General features: G+C 38.6%; 1 protein-coding gene across 3 annotated transcripts in view; it reads right to left on the bottom strand.

The window, feature by feature from the left end:
- KCNJ6 (potassium inwardly rectifying channel subfamily J member 6) overlaps positions 1 to 24,863 on the bottom strand; it is a 170,225-nt gene that overhangs the window by 101,059 nt on the left and 44,303 nt on the right. For all 3 annotated transcript variants that reach the window (XM_063345554.1, XM_063345563.1, XM_063345572.1), the window contains exon 2: positions 12,527 to 12,575. In XM_063345554.1, the coding sequence (XP_063201624.1) occupies positions 12,527 to 12,575 (49 nt within the window). The remainder of the gene's footprint in view (positions 1 to 12,526; positions 12,576 to 24,863) is intronic.

Genomic DNA, 24,863 nt, shown 5'->3' with positions numbered 1-24,863 from the left:
TATTTTATTTTGCTTTACTGAGGAAGCTCATGTGTGATCTACCTTCATTAAAATGCAACTTTTGACTTTTTCCCCACAAACATGCCACAAAATGGGAGTTTCTATAGTAACACACAATGCAGACTTAATTTGAAATTATAATCTCTTGATAAAGATGAGATTCCCCCAGCCCCTTTCTCAGCGTATTTTCTTTTTAAAAAAAAATAAATGGTTTTGCCACAATGGCATACCTCTCTTCTGTTCCAAAGGAAGTTTGAAAAGAGTTTCTTAAAATTAAAACCCACCACCTAACAGCACTGCTCAAGTTAAAAATACACATTCTCAGCACTCATTTTCCTTGTACATTTTAAATTTTGTATAATTTGGCTGCTTTTTGTCCTCCTCTTATTCTTAAATTATTAAATTATTTTCCTTCAGCTGTTTGTTTAATGCCATGGAAAAAGGATACCTGAGTTTAAACCAACAACGGTTGCAAGGGTTACTGGAAAGGCCTTTATCAAGTTAGGCCTTGGATTTTTACCCTAGTTTTCTAAGACATAGACTATTATGGATTCTGTTTATCACTCATTCAATGTGACAATTTAAAAAAAATATTAATCCACTGACCAATTTCAACAGCATTTAAGAAGCATTTCAAGGCCTTCTGCTGTTGAGTGGGAAGATGTAGATCTGCAGTATCTTTTGTCAAGGGTTTGGAAGTGGAGGTGGGAAAGAGGGAGAATAGAAGGATTTGATTACAGTTGGGGTGTCCAAAATAGGAGCATGAAGGTGTGAAAGGTTTCATAGGGAACTGGACTTTGCTAGTGAGGCAGAGGGAGCCAACTGTCTGCTCCCGAACAGTGGGGTGTTTGGGGAAAGAACTGGCGCTTACTGCAACTGGCCCACATGAACACACCAGCTCTTACTAAATCACTTCCACAGAATGAAGCCTAAATCCCACTGTTAATCTCTCCCACCAACCATGTTTCTCCAGGGCTTCAAGTCAAGGTTCCTCATGTCCAGGAGCTTTAGCATTTAGACTTATCCATTTATTCAAGCTGTGAAAGTGGCCATAGAAACCACTGCCTCTTTCTCCTTGTGGATCTGTATCTCAGAGGGAGGGACTCTCGGTCATGGACCCCTGACTGTTCTTCACGGACATTTGCACAAAGCTCTACAGTGAACAACAGAGTTGTGCCAACAGCCTGACAACACAAACTTTGCTACCAGTCCACCTATTTGACAACAGGTTTCTGTGTGGTTGTTTCAGACCTACCCCAAAAGATAAGACAAGGTATACTGTACTGATTTGAAGAAATGTACTTTAAAACTAGACCATTTCAAGCTGTTTTGAAACGCGGTCATTTTGAACGTTGCCCTTACACCTGCAAAGCCTTTGGGATTTCTGTAAACATCAGTCAACTGCGTGATGAAACCCAGAGCAGAATCTCTTGCAGTAGGGGCACAGAATGAACCGAGAGAGCACTGGGTTTTTAAAACCTGTCACATGATTAAGACATGGCAACACAACTATATTTAAGACCTTGACATGGGCAGTCTTTCCATTGTGTGAACTGTTCTGCCCAACTAGCAGTCAGTGAGGTCATACCTTAATGCAGGGTTAATACCTTTCAAAGTTACTGACATAAAGAAATCATTTAAATTAGTTCATGAGTCTCTCTCCTTCCTTTTCATGTTAACATTATGGGCACCTTATAAAATTAGGGAGGCAGAAAAACAGTAGGAGTTTTTCTGTTCAATTTAATGGGTTTTGTATCATGCTTTTCATGAATTCATTTTTAAACATTACAGCCCAGCACATATGATTGAATGGATACTAAAAATATACAGCATTCACCCACAAATTAGTACAACAGCATGAGTTACTTGTGCCTTAAATAGTAATACTCCCCTAAATAATAATGTTATCACCAAAAAGACACTCAACCGCATGCAAGAGCAATATGCCATAGGCAGCAAACTGACTTAGCAGGAGGTCTGTAGATAGTTCTTTTCCTTATTAAAAAAAAAAAAGAAAAGATAAGAAAATGTGCGCCAATACACCATCCTATGTTTCAGTAGGTTTCAGAGAAAATTTTTCTTTGCCTATCATTAAAATAACTATTCAAACTATACTAGAAAACAGAGCAGAACAGGATATTTAAACTGCCTCCCAAATCTGTCAAGTGAAAGTATAGGTTTTCTAAACTCAACAAAAATGTGCCACTTTTAAGGACAAGTAATCATGCTATTTGTTGTCCTTTTGATTTGTAGCTAGGTAAGCAAATGCTTCATGACACATGACGTGACTCCATTGTGTAAGTTCCTGGGAGCAACAGAGGAAACCTGCGATGTAGAGATAGCAGGCTCAGCTTGACAAAGATAAATATGTCAGACGATGACAATCATTCTGTGAATTTAGTTCTTGTGAATGAACGAAAATGGTAATTTAAAGTGTCATGATTTGGAAGTGTAATCATCTCTGTATCAGTCATTCACAATCAGTTGTAGTAGAACAGAGCCTGATATTGTTCCATGCATAAAGCGTGAGCTGCGTGAAGACATATGGATATGGATTGGGAGTCAGACAGGACCATCAGATCTGACCTCCTAGATAAAACAAGCAATTAAATTTCACCCAAGGACTGAGCCCAATCACTTACATAACCCTAAAATTCAACTGACTTGATGGAGATGAGGCAGAAAGTATGTGTTTATAGAAGCCAGATACATTGTGGGTTTCGTCTCCAGTCTCTTTGGCCACACTTCTCTCAGCCCCCTCTCTAGCCGTGTGAGGAAGAAGCCAGCTGGGGAAGGACAGGGCTCAGTGAAAGCCCTTGTAACAGTCGGCAGTGACTCTTCTCAGCTTCAGAAGTGTCATGGGTTTTCTGTCTCTTTGTAAGCTGGTACATTGTCTTTGGGAATTCGATAGGATCTCTGAGGTCTCAGGACCAAACTGGAATAGTTCTGCAGCCATTCTTAGAGCTCTTACTACTGCTCAGGTGGACACAGGTTGTCCATACTGGCAGCGGGTTAAAAAGATTCCTGGCCTTAAGACTATAGGAAGACAGGGAAAGTTATCTTAACTGCTGGGTGATAGTCCTAATGTGGGGCTAGTGGTGGCGATGGTAATAGGTGGTGTTCATCGGTGATGATGAGGGAGATGATAGAAACTAATCTCTCAAGCAGACTGATGTGAAGTTCTTCTGTGAAACCATCCACAGAAGAACTTTTTGCCTAGTCTTTACTGGTTAGTGGATCACTTCCTTCTAGCCCCCCTCCTAGTGGATGATCTCCTTCTAACTCCTTGCATTTTAATGTCTGAGTTTCTAAACTGTGTATTTGTAGCTCAGCAGCCCATCTCTGCCAGGATTCTTTTTAACTCTTTATTTACTCTATAGTACTTAGTGGCAAAGTGTTTCATAGGCTGTATGCCCTATGAAAAGTATTTCCTCAGATATGATGGCGTTACAGTTTTTCTGATATCTGTCTTTTGACATCTCCCATCTCCACAAGTTGGTGCTGCCAGGAAGGGTGAAGAGAAATGCATTTATCTAAGGTAATATTCCATCAGTTGGGCTGAAATTGCCTGTGTCTGTCCTGAGGAAACAGGATTTTATTTTGGATGAATATTGATTTTGGTGAGTTACTTTATTTCAACAACGGTCAGCTATAGCAGCCTGTTTCTTTTTTCCTTTTTCCTTTCCTTTCCTTTCCTTTCCTTTTCCTTTCCTTTCCTTTCCTTTTCCTTTTCTCCTTTCCTTTCCTTTCCTTTCCTTTCCTTTCCTTTCCTTTCCTTTCCTTTCCTTTCCTTTCCTTTCCTTTCCTTTCCTTTCCTTTCCTTTCCTTTCCTTTCCTTTCCTTTCCTTTCCTTTCCTTTCCTTTCCTTTCCTTTCCTTTCCTTTCCTTTCCTTTCCTTTCCTTTCCTTTCCTTTCCTTTCCTTTCCTTTCCTTTCCTTTCCTTTCCTTTCCTTTCCTTTCTTCTTTTTATGTTTCTTCCTTTTCCTTTTCCAAGTAAGTCATTAAGCCAAACTAAGAAAAGAAAATGAAGTTAGGGCTTCGACTGATATCCAGTGGAAGACTTCCAGGTGAGATGGGACACGCCATTGTAAGAGCTAGGCTTCTCAGTGTAACTTTGCTGCTGCTACTTCTGTGTTGAGCATTTGCTTTATATGTATGTGGATTAAGAAATGTACTTATGAAGTACGATGATGACAAAGTGGAGGGAGTTCAGCAAAGAACAACCAGGACTGGAGGCCCTGAATGTTGAAGTGGACTATAAGATCTAATTCTGCAGTTTAATTACAAGGGGATTAGAGAGCAGTTCTGCAAGCTGGCAAATATTTGAAGAGGGGAGACAGGGGAATTTTTTACAGGAGGGATGATAATAGGAAGAAGGAGCAATCTCTCATCACATGGCAGAATTTCATGCAGTGCACAGTGCTAACAGTGAGGATCAGCAGGGGCACACAACTGTGTCCTTCCTTTTCTGCAGAGAGATATGCTGGTGCAACATGCCTGGGCTGAGACAGCAAAGGGAGCAACGCTGCAGTCTGGGATAGACTGATGTTGGGCTGCAGAACATTGCACAATCGCTGCTATCCCTGCGTCTGGAAACAGTGCTGCACTGACTCAAAGGAGGACAGATCTTACAGGTGTCTTCATTCTTATTGGTTTATCTTTTAACAGCTCTCTTACTGTTGACAATGACTCTCACAGGAGTCTTTTTGGCTTTCTCTTCCATTGTAGGTCAAGATATTTCATGGTAAAAGGAATAGCAGTAAATAAAGCTGAAAGGGCCTGAGCTGTGAGTTCAGGCATTGGTTCAGAAATAATACAGTTTGAGTTAATGCGTTGTAGGCATTATTTTGCCTGTAATATGGTTAATATAGTTGTTGTTGTCCCCTGTCAAATGTTTGAAGAGCAATGGAGGCAGGTGAAAAATACAGGGAGAATATAGTCTAGCTTTAGGGATTAATTTAATACCCGATTATAAGGCTTTTAAAAGACATCTGTCAAAAATACCATCATAAGACCTTTCTCTCATTGCTTGTATTGAATAATGCAACTGGCCCTTTCTCCAATGAAGTGGGGTATTTTTCTTCCACATCAAATAGTTTATCCTACCACGTTCTATGACATTTTCCATTTATTGATTCTGGACACCTTTGCAACTCGTTTTCAAAGTCTAAGGGTCTCAAAATCCAATACATTTATGGTACTACCTGTTTAACAGCTGTTCTTGTACATCTCAGATACCTTTTTTTTCAGGGTTGTTTTTCCCTTTACTGTTGACGAGCATTCTTTGCTATTCATCATGCTACGCTTATTTCCTAGAACTAAAATCCATTACGGTCTCTTATCTGCTTGATAGCTCAATAAGCCTGATCCAGGCCAGACAGTTTTCTACAGCTTTCAGAAACATTGATCCTGTTTTTCACCATTTAATTCAACTCATCTGTTCTCTGTGAAGACAATTGATTAGACATTTTTAATGACTTCTTTATCCTGAGTGAATATGGACTTCCTGCTCTTTCTGTGGTCTTTTCTTTCAGCACTGCACACTGCTCACTTCTGCAACTGAAGTCCATTGTTGGTTAGCACCTTCGGAAGATTTAAGTGCATGTTAAATAAAAATAGAAAAAGTTCTGCACTAGAACAGCATTAAAACTGTGAAGCCGAGACCCAAATAGCTGGAAATAGACAGTTAAGGGTGCAATGCTAACTGGCCCAGATGTGAACATACCCATATTTAGGGTATGATGAGAAAATGTTATCTCAAAAAAAGCTTTAGCCACCTAACCCACATTTTTGGCAACTCAATCCTGTACCAAGGTCCTCAAAAATTGGTACTTAAATCTGAAGTGACTTCTGCTTTCAAAATTAAATTTCTGCACATGCTTAAACTAATTCTCGTCGTGTATTTCCCCTCTAAAGACTATGTTACACTTAAATGTATCTTATACCAAATCTGATATGGATTCACAATTTTGCCCTAGTGCTGATCAGAAGATGTTACTGCAATATGACTGTGGATTGAGTTCTGTAGAAACAAGTGCTGTGGGAAGCTTTGAGGTGTTTTATCTAATAGCTTTGTGTCTAGACCATTTAGATTTAGCATAGAAGATGAGTGTTTGCTCTGGGAAGCATGTGACTGAAAAACCCAGCTTTGTTGTGCTGTGGACCGTAGCAATGCAAAGGAAAGGCACCGAGAATTCTTAAATAGTATCAGACTGACCATAGCCTCCATTTTAGAAATGGGTGATCCTGAGCTGATAAAAGTAAGGGAAGTATTGAAACACACACCTACAATGGAAAATGACAACCTCAACAGAATAAATGTTGTTAAAGGTGTAAGTAGCAGGAAATATAGTGTTTCAATAAGAAGTGGCACTACGCAGCCTAAATATATTCACTGTTCCTAACTAGAAAAACAGAAAGTCAGACTTCATTCATAATTCAGCTGTTGGTTATCTCATCCCTCAGTTTAATTTTCACAAATATTTTAGCTTAGCAAAGTAATACTAGCAGTGCTATCAAATTTTAATACATTCTTGAAAAATCTAAGCTCCTAGAATCATATGACTATATGAAAGTCTTGGTTTTTATATGGGAAAAAAAATTTTCTGTCCCTCGCATTTGCAGAGAGAATTTAAAGACAAGACCCTTAAAAGCTCAGAGAATGCAAAGCAAATATTCTTCACATTGTTGTATACTGAGGACTGGAAGTACTGTCAATCGGCTTCCTTATTAAGACAAGTTTCTTTTGTTTCTTATTGCATATATAAGTTCACAGTTCTTCTAAGCCCCTGCTAGTGCATCACTGAAACAATAGAACTTCTTGCTTTCTTGCATAATGAACTCCTGCTTTAGAATTTCATTCTTCTCTCAAAACCTGACCTTTACCATGAAGAATAGACTGCATTTTCATTTAATGATAAGAGCATTGTTCTTTCTGTTCTTTTCATTATATACATCAGCTAATTCCTGCTGAAATAGCAACAACATCATTACAATTGCTATTATTATTATTATTAACTGTATTATTATTATTAATAATAATAATAATAAAAATCCTCGCTCTGGTTACTTGTAATTTAAATTTGACCAAAGATTTAAGGAGTTAATTTTGAAATAAATGTTATCAACCTGTATATACAGTAACAAATCAACAGTAATTAGATGTTCCACTTAATAAAACATTTATCTCTATGGCTCAATATTTGCTGCAAGACTACTCCTCCAGAAGTAACTATTACAACAGGACTCTTTTCTTACTGAAAAGTAAGAGACTATGAAAATACACAGTGTGGAAGAAACAGCTTTCCTATTTCACTCTTGGCACACCCTCATAAAATGGGTAACCATAAAAGGATAACTGAGTATCTTGAAAATAAATGACTCTAACTTCCCCATGCACGGGCAAATTACTTTCTTGAATGAGTTTTCTGAATGCTTTGGCATTTTTGCACTTGAATTTTGCATTGTAAGAATCTGTTCTTTCTAATGAATTGATGGTACTTGATATCAGTGGAAAATGTTGAACTGCATATTTGTACTTGGAAATGCTTTCTGAGACTGAAGAATCAGTATTCTAGACTGATGATATGGCTTTGGGTTCAGTTCTTCAAAGTCCTGATTCTGTGTATGCACAACTGGTGTTGCGTTCACAGGAGATAGCATTTATGCATGCACCACCAACTCATGATGCGATAGGAAAAAGATTACATTTCTGAACAAAAGATAAAAGGTGTAGTATGGGGGAAATAAAAAAAATTAAAGTAGAAAGGTCCTATATGTCCTATAGCAAGACAGAGTATGGTGGATATGAATTTACTGTAAACATACCACACATTTTTCTTGTGTGTCATAAAGCAATAATTCAAAATAATTAGAACCGCTCAAAAACTTCCAGACTACACTGGCACATGAAAATGTGACTTTAAAGTAACTCAAAGCAGAAACATTTTTCTCTTTATGAACCCTCTCTACAAATATGAGAGAGCAATAGCGACACTTCAGATTCAGATACTGTAGAGAAGAAAAAGAAAGCTTTTGGGAAAAGCACTCCACCACAAACCAGGTCTCTCCTAGGGTTTGTCTGCTCCTGAAATTCTTTCTGGTTAGCTTGATTTTTTGTTTGGTTTTTTTTTTTTTTACCCACCACCCCCTCCCTTCCCCCCCCCCACCCCCGAGTAAAATGCATGGCATGCCAAATTCAGAAGGTTTTGTCTGGAGTCATCTAAGGTCTCAGTATTCATTATTTCACTGCCTTTGGAAGTAAATTTACAGACATTTGGAGTGGACATTTTTGCAACAAATGAAGGAACCTCCTTATTTTAAACCAACTCTTCTGCCTCTGGCTGTCTTCATGCAGGTGTACCATGCAGTTTAACTGGGTAGCAGAACAAACATGACTGTTTATTGATATGCCCCTATGGCCAGAGTACATCTTAATTGTCTGTCACTTCTCTGTTTAAATGCTTTAAGGCATCCAACCTTGCCCATTTTCCATTCTAGCCAATAGCGAGTTCACACCGCTCATATCACACATTGATTATGCTGCAGCCATCATATGGCACACCACATCCATGCTTCTGCAAAATTTGGAGCTGAGACCTTGGATTTCCTCATTACCTAAGGGAGAAGAGTTTGTACAAACTCATCTGTACACCAGTGACCTGGAGACCTCAGAGCTCAGTATGGATGAAAGAGAAGGGACACACTGACATTCTCACTTGGTCTTCAACAAAAAGCACATCTCCGGCAGGGCTTTTAGAAATACCAGGACCCTAAGGAGAGCTTTGCAGGTGCTATCCAAGCTGGTGAGCCATCATGTTGCAAAAGAAGCAACCAGCTAGCCCCTGGGATAAGGTAGACATCCCACAGATACCACTTAGGGCTTGTGATGTAGACAGCTTGCTTTCACCCAAGGCAACTCAGGAACATGCCGTATGCCTTGACTAACTGGATAACAGGAGAAGAAACTGATGGAACTCAAGAGGAAATTCCTGTCAATATCACGACGCTGGACCCTAACAGGACTTTTCTAAGGTACTATCAAGGTGTTATCATATTTGACTACTCACCAAATGTCTTGTAACAATTCTTATTCTCCAGAGTATTCAAAATGGTGATCATTCCTGAGGACTGAATAGCTCTGTATAGGATGTTTCTCTGAATATCTAATTCTTCATATTGGCCAACTACATCAGGCTGAACATCTGATACCTTCCTGTATCACTTAATATTTGCTCTCCTACATTGCTTGCTGTGCTTTAGCTATTTGCAGGCAAGATGATGACATGATTTGAGTTAAAAATTACCACCAGTGCATGGGAAGCACAAGAACAACAGGAACAGGAGAAAACCATGGGGAAAATAATTTGGTTTCTGGTTGCCATTTATTTATTTTTATTTTTTTTTCCTGCTCAGCTTTTAAATATTCTGAGATTATATGAGGTAAATTGCTCAATTCAGGCATATGCATATGGATGTCAAGGTATTATAAAGGAATTCTTGGGCAGCTTTCTATTAACTCTGTGCAAGTGTTGTAAAATAATAACTTGGGGCAAAGAGTGGTCTTATTTGGTATGCATTTCTACTTCAATATCAGCTCTAAGGGACTATCCCTAAACATTTAGCACAACATTTCTTTCTAGTTTGCACTTTGACTGTTGTATTTTAATGATTTTTTTTTTAAACTTTCAAGGCACACAGTTGTCTCAACACGCACAAGTAAAAGGCTCTGTCATGATACCTTGTATCTTTCAATAATCATAGAAGTCCTATAGAAATAGGACAGAAAGTATTACAACATTTTTTTTCTGTACCAAGCTTTCCTACAATGCGACAGATCCTCTGAGAATGGAAATACAAAATGTGACAAAAATACAGACTGTTATCCCTGCTGGCGAAGATAACAGACTTGGAACAACTACTGCATCAGTGTTCTGTCAGTCTTCCTCTTAGCGTGCAATGTGACGCGAATCTCAGGTACGGGGATTTTCTTACTGCAGAAACATCCAGAGAATCTTTATGGAGAAGAAGGAGCAGAGAGCAGTGCTTGGTAACTTCATCAGAGCATTTTGATAGAGAGAAAAAGAGCAGTGTAGGGAAGGTGATTGATTTTTTCTGGAACTGTGCAGAGATGTGAACAGAGGAAAGAGACAAGAAGCACAGCTCTTGGTGAAACTGAAAGGAAAATAATAATTTTATTATATTGGTACCATTATCAAGCCACTTCTTGAGGCCTTTGAAACCCTCTAAGGCCTCAAAGGCCCTTTATTTTCTCAGCTCCAGGAAAAAGGCCCTGCAGTCCAAACCAGAGGCCCATCCTATGCCAGCTTGTTGCTTCCCCATTCCATTCATTTCCTTTTAATCTGCACTAGCTTTAAAATGGGCACTGTGGTACGTTCAGGAAGAAATTTCTTTCCAGGTTGCAACACAGTTTATCATTTATTAAAAATATTTTAAAATGTCATGAAATCATCTGAAAATTTCATAAAAGGCTCGCATGAAGTATGAACAAATCCTTATAGAAAGCAGCAAGTCAATCATTTTAAGAAGCATGCTGTATTAAAGAAGCAAAATAAAAGTACTTCACAAGACAAACACACATCCTAAAGGAAATTCAAAGTGCATTTTTGAGCTTGTGTTCCTGATCAGTTATAAAGATTTATGGAGGCTGCTCCTCTGACTCTTCAGACCATTCAGAAAGTCTACTTGCTTTGCCCTGACACTTTTTGGTGAGATTCATTCACCTTGTTTCAGAAAGGTTGTGCCAAGTCCAGCAAGTACTTAACACATAGAACAGATACTACTTATCTGCTTCCACCTTTGATAACAGATCCCACCATTGTTCCATCCGTCTTCCACCCCTCCATTGAGACATAATTATACAGATATCCAGCATCCAGTAATGCCAGAGAAGTGATGGGGTCGCGGGATGTTTCTAAGAATGACATTGTACATTGACAGAGATTAATGGAGAAAAAGTGACGTTCCTTATAGCACAGGGGTTCTCTAGGGTCTGGTATCATTGTCCTTTTGGGCCTTGCTAAACTGTATTGTTGACATTTCTACTGATACCATATAGGCTTTACTGCACCATGGAGAAATACTTCTTTCTGCTTATGAATACTGCAGAAGGTATAGAAATGTGTACCCTGTTGGTAGCTCAAAAAATTAAAAATCTCATCCGTGAATCTGACTTAGAAACTTGAATATTGCCAGGTCTTATGAGATGCAGACAGTGTGGGAGAAGAAGTAGTGGACAGAACAGCATTCAGATAACAACGCACACCTCCATCAAGGGCTTTAATGAGAGTTGAACTACCCATCAGTAGGTTGCCATGCATCTTATGCCATTGCCTGTAGTCTGCTACTGATTAGCAATGCTCTCCCCGTGGGGAGAGAAGCTCTCAGGTTGACTTCTGCATCCTGTAACTGTGCTCGAAGCTTAGGAGTGGGGTCTTTGCCACCTGGATGTTCTGCTGCCTCTATCATGTCTCCCAGGTCTGCAGCACCTTTTTGTGGGATAGGTTGTTTCTGATCCTGAAATAATTTTTTATAGCTAGGGGTGACTCTGCCCTGTAATGGCATATGTAAGGAGATACAGAGAATGATTTCAAAAGGAAGTGAAATGAACTGGGAGAGCAAAAAGGTAGGGAAGCATGCCCCTAGGAGCAGTAATTCATAAACTAACAGAAAAAAATTATCTGGAAACAACTTTCTAATGTAAATGAGTCTTATGCATATCTGTGTTTCTGTCTTTCTATAGTCTCTGGCTGAGCAGAGAAACAGATTTCTCCCTTTTAAAGTCAATTTATCTAAGCTCGCATAGGCTGTGGAGCTAGATAAGTTTTGAGAAAGAGCCTGTGGTTTGCCAGTATTTTGTTCTAAATTGCCTCCTAATTTTGTTCAGAAATAGATTAACCATTCTGAGTCTCTCAGCTACAAGTGTTTATAGGTAGTACTCCATTATCTAGATCCTGTATTATGGCAGAAGTACAAACTACCTCTTGTTGATTACATATTTAAGACAACACACACCTCTTAGAAACCAGTGAAATCCATAGAAAGCTTTCCACATATATCTCAGGGCATAATTCCTATTGGATGAATCTGGCACAGGCAACAGTCTGAATAATTGCACTGGATATAGTGCAACCTTTTGTAAGCTTGTGAAGAAATGTATGCACTAACCCAAATCAAGTAAATTAGGCACTTGTTAAACACAAGTAGTTACATTCTATTTGAGTAAAACTCAGGCTCATGAAGTCAAACACGTAATAGCTGCTTTGCTGGATTTAGGTCCAAATCCAGTTGATTTAAACAGTGCATGAAGGAAATAGCAGTCCTTGTTTTGGGCATTCCTCTTTTTTTTTTTTTTTTAGGAGTGGAATGATTTATGGTGAAGTTAGGAGTGAAGACAGGGCTGAATGAGATCCCTGAATGCAAGCACTATTTTCTGGTTTTGTGGCATTATGTAAGGGAGGGGGATAGATGGAAAAAGAAAGTGGTTGAACTTCCTATTTGTACTCACTCATTGACTCTGTCAATTTGGCCATCTCTGTTTCTCTTTTGGGCTTCTCCTGGGGGAACAGACAAAATAAAAAACAAACATATATATATATAATATATATAAATATAAATACACTTGAGGGCAAGTGGCAATGTGAGGAAAGGACATTAGTCCTTTATATATTTCTGCTTTATTTAGGGATTTAACTTTACTCCTAAATAGCCTGCACCTCTGGGGGCTTTTTTCTTGTAGTCTCTGAATTGTGTCAACTATGAAGTGTGAAACTTATATTTATTTCTCTGTGTGTATATCTAGTTAGAGTAATTGAAGTTATTAAATCAAAGTGTTAATGGAGGAGGAAATCCTCCTCTGTTTTGTGCTCTGCACTAAAATATGCAAGTGTGCTAGGACTTCCTGAGAAAAGGTATGAAAATGACCATCCCACAAAACAGATATACTGAAGGAAAGAAAGTGCTTATTTACAAAGAAATAAATTTCATATGGAAGCTGGAGTGAGTGGTATGGCACTGGGTCTGACACCGAAATGAGCTGTCTGAAGTACTGCTTCATTTATTTCTTTGATAGATGAGGGACTCCCAATCAAACTTGCTTATCTTTGTCACTTGTCTTTGGCATAAATTTTTTAATCTAATTTTGTTTTCCCATTTCAGACACTTGTTGTAGATGTTGTAACTAAGCCTGTTTTGTCAGAAGGCTTGGGCAATCCAGAGCTCTTAGGTTTGGCGGAACTCCCCTTAACAGGGACTGATGCCCCAAAGCACGCCTCAGCCAGAACAATGGAGGCCGGGTCCAATCTGCTGATTTCAGAGGCAGAGTTAAAACATTCAGACCTTCAAAGCTGGCTTTGAGAATACGCAGTGGGGCTGCTCTCACCCTTATGATCCCTGAAATTATACAAGCATCTTCAGTGACTGAATCCCAGCCCTGTGGGTAAGCTGAGCTAGTGGTTACCTGTCCCTTACCCCACAGCTGTCTTCAAGATGAAAACATACCAGATATTCACTAGTTTTAACCACAGCTGACAAGTCCAGCTGGAAAAGCCAAAGGAAAAACGGCCAGGTGTCAACAGTTACTAATAAGGGGTGTGGGAGCCTGCCTCCACCTCTGTCTCACAGGCCATGGGTATGCAGATGTCAGCTCTTGATCCAAGCAGCTTTTTTTCCCAAAAACCTCAGCAGAGGAGAGGATTTCCTCGAAAATATGACTTTAACAGGCAGCAATGCCAAAGAGATGCTCCCTGCCCCCTGTCTCAGCTCTGGTGTGGGTTTCTGGGCAGGGTGGCCTGCAACAGCTACTGAAATGATTTGGGACAGGATTCAGCATGGCAACATCCCTCTTTGGATGGGTCTGTACAAAAAACTAGCACTGGGGCAAGCCATGGGCTGAGAATGGTGTGAGAATGGTCCCTGACAGGTCCTATTCGACAGTATAGACATAGTCTTCCAATGCTATCTGACTGTGACATGAGGAGACCCTGCTGCGGGGGTGCCAGGCTGTCACAATTGCTACCCCTCCTGCTTTATTTAAAAGAGTAGGATCATCTTATGACTTGAGAGGAGGTGAGCTCTGACCATCTCTGTCTTATCGCAGTACTGGCTTCTATCTCTTGCAAAAAACACGAAAGAAATATTTTCTATACCAAATATGCTACTACTTGCACTTCATAAAGCTAGACTGCTGCTAACAAAAAGCTCACGTTTCATAGTAATTGGAATGCATGAAACAAGCAGAAAATGCTTCACAACTGCATGCACACCCCTTAGAGCATTTCATATTAAGAAAAAGGTTTAAGGTTATGCCCTGAATCTGTGGTGCCCTTAGTTAAGGTTAGTGCCCTAAGTCATGTTGGTAATGTATCATTCAGCATCAGATTCATGCATTACTATGAAAGAAAGAAAGGAGGAAGAAAGTAATAACACAAGAGTGCCAGTTAAAAAAAAAAAAGGTCCTGTATGGCAATTTCTTGCATGTTATTAATCATCAAAGGAAAGCACAGTGCTGTGGAAATCATCAGTAATTTGTGTCCATGTTACTTTATAATGTGACCTTAAAACACCTCCTTCCACCAGAGAACTTGTAGTTTATCAGGAACGAACAGTTGGGGAAGATAAATGTTGAGCCCTAAAGATGGAAGGCTGGATTTATTAGGCTAATAACAAGCTGTGATTTTAAATATTAATACTTTGCTCTTGCATATTATTAAATACTTTTTACTAATGATGAGGTCTATCATAAGGACATAGGAGACTAGAATGTCATTTTCCTTTAAAGTGAAAGTATTAAATATAATATATAAGGAGAAGATCAGAAGATTTTGAGCTTTGGAGTTCTGCTGATGGTCAAATATTTGTTTTGAAGAAGCTGGTAAAGGCAAGCACTAACAGAATGCACTTTTTCCTCCAGTAATGTCCTGAGATCACTGATAGGTAAGCACAGAAACATTTACATGTAAAGAAGCTGCATATCTTCACTGCAGCAGTTAGAGTATAGCAGGTTAAAGAAGCAAGCTAAGGTTCTCAGGCTTATGATACTGTCACGGGTGTGAAATATGCCATTAGAGAGACAACATGAAATTGCAGACGAGATTCAAGTAATTGCTGCATTTGAAAATATTGAAAGAGTTTTGTTTACTTGTCCTAAGAAAAATGACCAGGACTACTGAAGTTCTGATCTTCCTTCTTCAGAAGATAAAGGTACTCTTGTATGAACGTTGTTTCTCAATAGGACAGGTTAAAAAATGACATCCCATTTTCCAGGCATTTTATTGAAAAAAATAATATTTTTTATTGTTATCACTGAGATTTAGAATCTGTATGAAATTATTCTCTCAAGTTTTGCATTTTTTCCTTTCTCTAATGATCACTAGTACATGCACGCACACACACGCACACACTATGAAGTTCTTCTGGAAACTAAGCAAATTTTTCCACTTGTCTCTTTTATCAAAATGGCATATTTTAAGAAAGTTTGAACACCTCTAAGAAATCTGGGTTTTGATGGCAGATAAAGAAGGAATTCCATCCTTTCTGACAGAATGAGTTCTAACAGATTAACTTGGGGAAGAAAAAACATTAAAACATACTTTTGGTCCTGACTTCAGCAGATGTGATTTTGAATACAGACTGACAGCAGAGTGAGACTTTCTTTCTTTAAAAAAAAGTAAATAAACACACAACAGAGTGTATCATTTCAGGGCAGAACTTGTCTTTAAGGGCAGACTTTGGTAGTATTCCCTCTTGACATCTCTGAATAAATAAACACATCATGAAAAGCAGGCCTTATTTTTCATCTCTCCTAGCTCAGTGAGGCTCATATCTTTTTTTGTAGCAATGCCGTCAGCATGGAGAGATTTCTCCAGGGGTCTGAATCCATGGGCTGTTGCTGACAGTGTACCTGTCCTGGAGCCAAGAGCCCAAATCTTCCACGACCTCAGGGGAGCAGCAAAGACAGACTCTGCTCTTGTAAGAGACTGGATTGTGTGCAGAGATGTGCTGCCGTTTCATACCTGTGTGATACGGCTACCGTCTTCCTGGGTGCATAAAAAGCAAGAAATCCTGCTCTTCTTATTTTAAATGATATGCACGTAAAGTGCAAGTGATAGATGATATTGTTGTGATGCAAGAAGGGATGTGTGAAGTGTAAATTGGTATGTGAAGCATGCTAACTTCAACTAGTAAAAATGGCTATCTAAAATGCTTCTTTATACTTTTGCACTGTTGGTGAGGTCTTTCATTCAGCTGCGGGTATAAGAAAGAAGCTGGAAACTCTTCTTGTCTAATGGAGTCGTTTTCCCTTTTTATTTATTTTTTTTTCTTTTCAGCTGTGTGCCTGGCCTTAGTTTGGTTGACACTGCTGTGAAATTTGCACATTATTATCAACTCATGGTGCCTTTTCTTGCTGAATAGTCAGATAGGTTTAAACATATTTCCTTTCTATAAGCTTCTTTAAGGCAAATGAACAGTTGCCCAATCCTACAATATCTCAAGACTGTGGTGTCCTGCCTTGCACTGAATTTAATCTCAAATTATCATGCTGTTGTGACATTCATGGGTTTAATGTGATGCTCTAAGTGCCAACACAGAAAGCGTGGCCTTCACATTACTCTTTCACTTCTCAGCCAAAGAAAATCAGGCACCTTTGTATAAAGCTCCCCTTGCCTGACTTCCCATAGGCTGCCGTAGGTTCTGTCAGAAGGCACACAAGAAGATGCCAATAGTGCCAACAAGGCGGTGCAAACTTACATTTTCAGTCATGTATAAGGAGGATGCATCAAATGCAATCATGCAATCCAATCATGAGGATTGCATCAGATTCCAGATGGGAATCAATACATGGAGCATCTAGGTAACTTCTCTTGTAGGGAAACATTCTTGGGCAAGAGAGTGCATAATCTTCCAGTAATTTTTCTGATAGAAGGACATGTTTACATCCTGTAACTTCCTCTTCAATGACTGTTAGCTTCAGCTGGCACAAACTGATGAGATCATTGTCTTTGTTTTGTTTGTTTACTGCACAGCTGAAACTTCTCTTCTTCTTTTGCCAGTTCATGAGTGCAGAGTGTGCCGACATTCTAGGAATCTGTTGAAGTAATCTAAAACTTTGGCTGAAATTTCTAATGGTATTTCACCAGTCCTATACTGGCTGAGCTATGGCTCATAACTCAAATACATTATATCCATTACACATACTTTTTGTGAAGCTTTGTTACTTTTGAAAGTAATTCACTGGCAAATCCCTAGTAATTTCATTGATATATCCTTTAAGGCAATAGCTATTCAATCACTAAATGCAAATTCAATGAGCAAGAAGCAAAGAAGAACCTTTTCTAAAATTTTAGCTTAGAGTAATCTATCTTGGGATATCTTAAATTACTTTTCAAACTACATGGAAATGGTGTTATGTTTGAAACACTATTAAATGAGACTAATAGAATTTCATTTTATATAGTGTCTTTCATGCTCATGACATCCTCAAATGCTTTACAGTAATGAATTAGATACTGGTTGTTAGGCAATGGTGTGTAGGCAAATGCAGCACTCATTATGTGCTATTCATTTTAGCAATAGCCTACACTCAGCTCTCGAAAGCATAGCCTATTTTAGGTGGAGAGGGATCTTTGGAAGTAGCTGGAGCTGTTCCTTTTGAAAAATACCATAGGAGCTTTCATTTCTATCTGGACATGTAGCCAACAAAGGGAAAAAATAGCTTAATAGCCCATCTGTAAGACCTCTAACAATGAGATGCACCGTATTACTGCATTATTTTACTATTACTAAAATCCAAGCTGTATACAAGACCTGCCTATGGGAGTTGCTTTTCATGCCTCCCTGTACTAAAGCTAAAAAATGGTGTATATCCTGTTTAATTTTGTTATTCTGTCTTGCCCATCCCAAGAAAGGTGGTTGGTCCCAATGGCCTGTTTTGTCTTGTCTTCTAGAATTAACTCTTGGGGTAGGGACTGTAATGACTATACTTGTGCAGGACCCAGCACAGTGTGATCTGAAGCAAATTATCTTCATCCTCAGCTTTAAAGGTGAGAATACTAGCAAGTAATCTGCATTCCTTTGCAGTGATCCCAGTGTTTGAATGGCTAAGAATACATTTTAGAAGACTATCCTGTGCTTGGCACAAGGGGTGATTTCAATTTGCATCAGTTGGAAAGAGCTTAAAATACAGTATTTGAATAGATGGAGTGAGCAGAGTTCACTGAGGGTGTACCTTAGCTGGGTTCACTAGAGTTATCGAGCAGTAGGGGTGAGTATGGCTCATTAACAGGTTCAGATGTCATAAAGCACTCTCAGTAGCTCTGATATAAGATGCTTTACATGCAGGAAATTTGCATTAACAACAGGAGGAACTGAATTTATTTCTCTGGGTTCTAGAATATAGTTTTTACATTTCTCAGAGTTTTTAGTTAACTTACTCATCATTCACACTTGGTCTGTGAAATATGTATGGAAAAATCTCTGGTTTTTTCCAGGCAGCAAATCAAGCAGGAATTCTAGAGAAGCTTGTCAACTCCCCTCAGACTCAAGATACGAAGCTTACAGAGTCATGTATTAAATTCATTGCAAATACATTGTCATTGTCTAACTGTAAGGAACAAATATTCACATATTAAACAGCAGGGATGGCAAGTGGTGGTTCTGAGGATAGGAAATCTTTCTAGGAACAGAAGCAGCATAAATAAATGTTACTGACTGCTATTGAGTATGTATGGACATTGTTTAATGTACTTGCATCTACCAGAACACAAATAAATAAAAATTTCTTTGAACAAGATAAAGAGAAAAAAGAATCTGAGAGTTTGCAGGAGAAAGAATAATCACACCGATGAAACAAACAAAAAAAAAAAAAAGGAGAGAGAAAAAGATGTTATGTTTTTGGCATCTTAAGTAAGATCTAAGCTGTAGTAAGTCTCAGGTTTTCAGTGTTTCTTAAATAATCTAAAGAGCTTCACAATTTTAAACTATTAAAATTGATTGCAGAGAACATGAATCTAAAAATTATTAAAAAATCCTACCATTGACAGCAAACCTCAGAACTACAGGCATTTAAATATCTTTAATTTATTGTGGTAACAGTGCCAGAAGCTCCAGATTATTTTACTAACAATTCTGTTTTACATTTTTATGCTGTTAGATACTTGTTGCTTCTGCTGTCAACTGTGGAAAAGTCACTTAAGGCTTAATACAAAATGGCCATTAAAGAACTAATGGGAACATTACACAGTGCAGGTTAATAAAGAAATATTTGGGGTACCTAAAAGACCAAAGGTGGGAGTTAAGTAATGTTGTGGTATTACTACATGATTAAAGGCAGATATATTTTCTTAGTTTCTTTGCTCTAGAGGATGAGGTATACAGGCTTAATTTTCTTCTCCCATTACAAAGACCCTACAGAATGTCTGAAGATCTATTTGATTCCCTCAGATCCCAGTAAAAATACATTTCTTCTAACACAATGAGTTGGGCTGACTAAACACTAGCAGAGCTTCCACTTCTGTACTTTGACAGACAACGAACTATCTGTACTGTTTGCTTTTCAGAAGCTCAGCTTGGGTGTTCTAACATATTATGGATGAAGTTATTGCAATGGTGTATTTAAGTCTTACATACAACATTTCTAGCCTACATTGTGAAACTAAGCAAGTGTAAGTATAAGCTGAAAATCGAGAAGACTATCCTGGCAACAAAGTGATGCAGTGTTGCTATGCTAAAAAGACTGGAAAGCTTTTTACTTAGGGCTGTTAAGACTACATTGGACAAACCAGCACAAATTACATCTCGGCAAATGGTCTTCAAGACAGAGTGGGTAATCTTACACATGCTTTGTCATCTAAATCTCCAGAGTGCAGGTAGGGTGGCTGTGTACAATTAATGCATGGTGAAAAGCTCTATATTCTGTAGAGATGTTCTTACCAGTTCAAAGACCTTTGTATCAAACTGTTAAGAAACTGCTGTTTTTCTTTTTAGGGCATAATTCATTAATATATTCTGAATTGTAATAGAAGAAATATAAGTTACCTTGAGATAACAGGAGCTACCTTATTTTAAAAAATTGGTAGAAACACAAAAGAGGAGATTCAATATAGAAAAGAAACTTAAAAATGCTTATCCAATCTTTTCAGCTGTTAATAATGTGTATGTTTAGGTTTTCATGAACTCATTTCTTCTGTGCCCCTCAAAGGGAAAATCTCAGCTGGTTGTTTGTATTCTTATAGCATTAAATTCCATATTTCAATAGGAATCACTTAAAGAACATTTATAGACTGGGGATTTCACATGAAAAATTATAAGTAGAAGAATTCCTGAACTAATCTAGAAACTGTTATTCAAACTATTTAAGAGAATTATGATCTAATAAAGTATGTTTTTTTTAATACTTGCCTTGATGCATTGTAAAAATAACTCATAACTGAATAGAACAGATCAACCATTTCAAAACAGAACCTGTTTCCTCAGGTACCTTGTGAGACTTAAATGATGAACATACAACTAGGAGAACTGACATTTTTCTTTGTTTTGTGCTGTGATCATGTTCATTCCATGGAAGTTCTTAAACAAGAACTGTCCTCAGTGTCAGATCTGTCTCCGATTGAATAATACCAAAATGTCTCACACAGTTTCCAATTTTAGCAGTCTTTTGTTGTTCAATCTATTTAAAAAATCTTCAAAAGCAGACATGTTAAAAAAGAAAAAGTAACGTGTCAGATGCAAAAATATGAATAACGAAAATACCTCCCTGTTCTACTGAAAAATATCTGAAAATACCTCCCATTTACTACTCCCTGAGGGAAAATCGAACTTTTGGTTGCTTATGTCAATATTCAGGCTGGCTTACACAGGTCTTTTTTGGTGAAACTGCAAAAGTATAAAAAAAGAGAAATGCTGAGGTAAACCAGCCTTTCTGAATTTCAAAACTGAGCCTTCATTTTTAAGTTGGTGTCTTCCACAGAGAAAAATCAGAAAATGAGAGTGTAGCACTTTCCACATGATGACTTTGTTATCAGTGACCTTCCCACCTTAGGGTGAAACTCTGTCTTTCCCCAAATGCACAAAGTCACAACCCTGGGCTTCCATCTGCCAGCTTTTCAGAACTAATGAAGATAATAAAAGGAGCTGCAGCAGAAGCAGTCAAAATGGGGACCTTTGGACATAGAGCTTGGGGTTCGTGTCACCTAAGTTCAGCCTACTAAAAATTTGGATATACAGTCTAAGCAAGTTATTTAGGCTCCCTGTAGCATCAACAGAGGGCAACCAGAGCAGACAAATAGCAGGTGGACATGCTCAACTCATTAGAAACACAACTGACATGACTAAATCAAACTAAATACTTGTTATATGGCCAAAGGGGGTAGGAAGCCCCGTCTCTCTGAAATTGCTGTGATATTGACTATCGTCTTTCTGCTGTGCTAAAGATTTGCTCCTACCCTTCACCTCCTGTTCTCCTCACCCCCACGTACTGTTTCTTCTTCTTGTTCTCTCCTGTCTTATGCAGCCCATCACCTTTCCTAAAATGCTCTCTCCCTTCCCTTTCCTCTCCATCTAACTTTATAACTAACCTTCCCTCTCTTCACACTCTCCCACACTTCCAAAAAGAATGGTTGTGAAACTAGCACACTGTTTGTTGCTATCACACGGTGCACGCCTCCCTCTACCCCTCAAACCCACATGTACTATCTATCTTATCTAAATAGACTCTACATCTTTGAGGCAGGGACTGTCTACTGCTTGAACTCTGCAGGCTCAATCATAGCATCACCTCAAGTCTTTAGACTCTGTGGAGATATTTGTATTTCAATAATGTGTAGAATATATTATGTTATACATGATCATAAATGACAGAAGTATAAAATGTTCATTAATAAAAATACCAAACAGGATGAAAATCATTGCACTGTTGCTTTCGCCATTCTCCTGGTACTTAGACCAAGCTGACAAAAGGTTCTGACTGCTCTCGGAGACTCGTGCTCTTTGTCGGCTGAGGCTAGAGGTAGCATTCACGTTTATGGTTTCAAGCTAAAACCAAAGGCTGTTTTCTCTAAGGGAATGTCATCTTGGCACAGTGCAATGCTACCTAGAGATCCCCAACCAGCTTCTGGAAGAACAATAACTGTCAACAAGTAAATTAGTCTGCAAGAGCCTTGCACTAATGTGACTGTGTTGCCAGTACTTGAGTTAGCTTTTTACCTAGACGTGTTTTGTACTGTGCCATGTAGACATCTGTATTGTGTCTTGGGGATTTGAATACATTTTAACTGGAGCATCCGGACAAACTCTCTGTGAATCGGGCTAAACATTTGCAAGTCAGACACAGCAAATCTATGTGTTTCTCAGGTACTACTGCTGATTGCACTTTATATACAGTGTACTTTACATACAGTGCCATATAATGAAGAGGTTTCAAAATGTACTAGCTTGAGTTGCCTTTAAGTTAAACCGCCCCCAAAATAATGTATATGATTCTAGTGATGAAAGGTGAGCTCATGAAGCTAGCCGTTTCATTGCTTTTAGTCTAATTAAGAGTTAATAGTAATAAAATATAATGGCTATTAGCTTCTAAAGGGAAAAATATGTGCTCTAATAGAGATGGGATGGGATAAAGCATTTTATTCCATTACAGAGATATCAAACTGTAATGACAGTACCACTAGCAGATATATCCTCTAGGCTACTCTGCTGTACTTTGGCGTCTCTAAGGTAGCGGCCCATAACTTTCCTACATGATTGCTCTTTCCTGAGCCCTCTAAGCTCCTGTATCATACACTCTTCCCTCACTATTGCTCTAAAGAAGTCCCTGCTTCTTTGACATTACAATGCTCTGACTTTTCCTCTATCTTTTTTTATGTTTTTGTTTTAACCACTCTTCCCTCTTGTCTGAGATGCCTCCATGCATAAAATAGAAGCAGCAGTATGGCAGAGAGCAGGCTCTGGAGATGCCCATGGGCCTATGTCCTGTGTGAAGGCTGAAGGCTCCTGGTGTGGATAAAAACCTTGTATGATGGTACAGAGAGACCAGAGAGCAGGAGTATGCTCAAGTCTAGCCTACGTATGAAAGAGTGAGATGCTCACCTAGCCCCAGAGCCGCACTAGCCCACTAGAACAGCCAGCACTCAGAGAGGGCAATGCCAGGCAGCAAAGACTGACAAGAGCATCAGAGCTTTATTGCACATCAAGCACAAATTGCTTATCAGCTTCTTGGTTTCTGTCACCTTGACTGTATTTACCTGTAAACTTAGGACAAGTGTCCCCAGAGAGACCTCCTGTCTGCCACTGATGGGAGCTAATCCAGCCTCATGCCCTTGGAGGGGCTCAGCTGGGAAGCTGTATCACTGTTAAGACTGTGGGTGCAGCTCATCAGCTTGGCCCTGGGATGCATTGATATGACTGTAGTGTCTCCCCTTAAGAGGCAGGACAGTTTCTGATACGTTGGATATAACTGCACCGTGCTGCACTGGACAGTATAGAAGTCAGAGGTCTCTAAGGTTGCTTTGTGAATTTTCTGGTTATATTATTCCAATTTTGGGTTTTCTTGGTCTTATACTTTATTTATTTGTGGTTAACAATGGTTACTTTTTTGAGAAAAAACATTACAGTTATCATTTTTAACTCCATTGTCTCCTCGTTTATATATTTTTATTTATTTATGTATTTATGTATGTATTTATTTTATTCATTGTCTCTTTATTATTATATATGTCTCTCTTCATTGTCTAAAATGCAATTTTCCACTGCATTTTAAGATTACGAGGAGGTTCATTGTTACTCAGAACTACAAATATATTTCCTAAGAGCTGTTTTGTGAAATTTTAATCAAGAATAAATGTAGTCAGAAGAAGTACTTAAGTATTTTTTCTCTCCGAGTTTTAAAACATACTTATTTCCTATTTTAATGGTGTCTTTTTTCCTCCTCAAATTATGCCCAACATTCATTCGGTTATGTGATAACCTGCCTGGTTAATAAAAAGATACGCACATGACAGTTCCCATACTGTCCTATTAACATAAGCATTTTACCACTGTGCAAAATATATGCGATACATAAAAATCTTCCGAGTTTTGTAGCTTGAGTTGATTTTGATATCTGCCGCATAATTCTTAAATGCTTGACACTTCAGTCAACTCTACGTAATTTAAGGCTAAATTAATCTTTACTCACAGAAAATGGGAACAAGATTCAGGTAAGACGTTTTGTTGTTTCTTGATATCTTTTAGTTAAAATTCCTTTTTTTGTTTTGTTTTGTTTTGTTTTTAGAAAATAAAGGTCTACTTCTAGTCATTCGTACTACAACAGAGCAGTTACAGGCGTTCCTAACCATTCAATGGAACAGCTCGTTCTGCTTTGCAAAACCTTGGTGTGCAACTTTATGGACTATTTTTCGTCTCTTTCTGTTTTTCTGTTTCTTTCCAGAGCAATTTCAGCTGCAGAAGCCTGGAGAATGCTATCCAACGTAGGCATCCTGATTGTGAAATTAAGTGCAGGCAGACCTGCTATACATCTTCATGAAGCTCTGCTGGATGTGGTCAGACCACAGGTACCCTCAGTCTAGACAGAGATGTCTCAGTGCAGGGTCGGGGCTTAAGGCTCTGAATTCCTCCCAGGCTTTTCTGTGGTATTCGAAAAGCCACAAATTAAAGTGACTACCTGGGTTTGCATTCCATAGGAGAGAAATCAATTCTCCTTTACTTTTTCTAAGTATACAGCAGTAACGAGGTGTCTTCACTTTTTGTCCACCCTCTGAAATCAACACTGATGATGCAACTCCTCAGATCAGAATGATTTTCACTTTGATAAATTGATTGCTATGTAATTACTAATTTGATGCAAGCTGGTA

This window comes from Chroicocephalus ridibundus, chromosome 1, assembly GCF_963924245.1.
Source record: "Chroicocephalus ridibundus chromosome 1, bChrRid1.1, whole genome shotgun sequence".
NCBI classification, from domain to species: domain Eukaryota; kingdom Metazoa; phylum Chordata; class Aves; order Charadriiformes; family Laridae; genus Chroicocephalus; species Chroicocephalus ridibundus.
The sequence above is the reverse complement of the archived record's forward strand: the minus strand, read 5'-3'. Positions and strand labels throughout refer to the sequence as shown.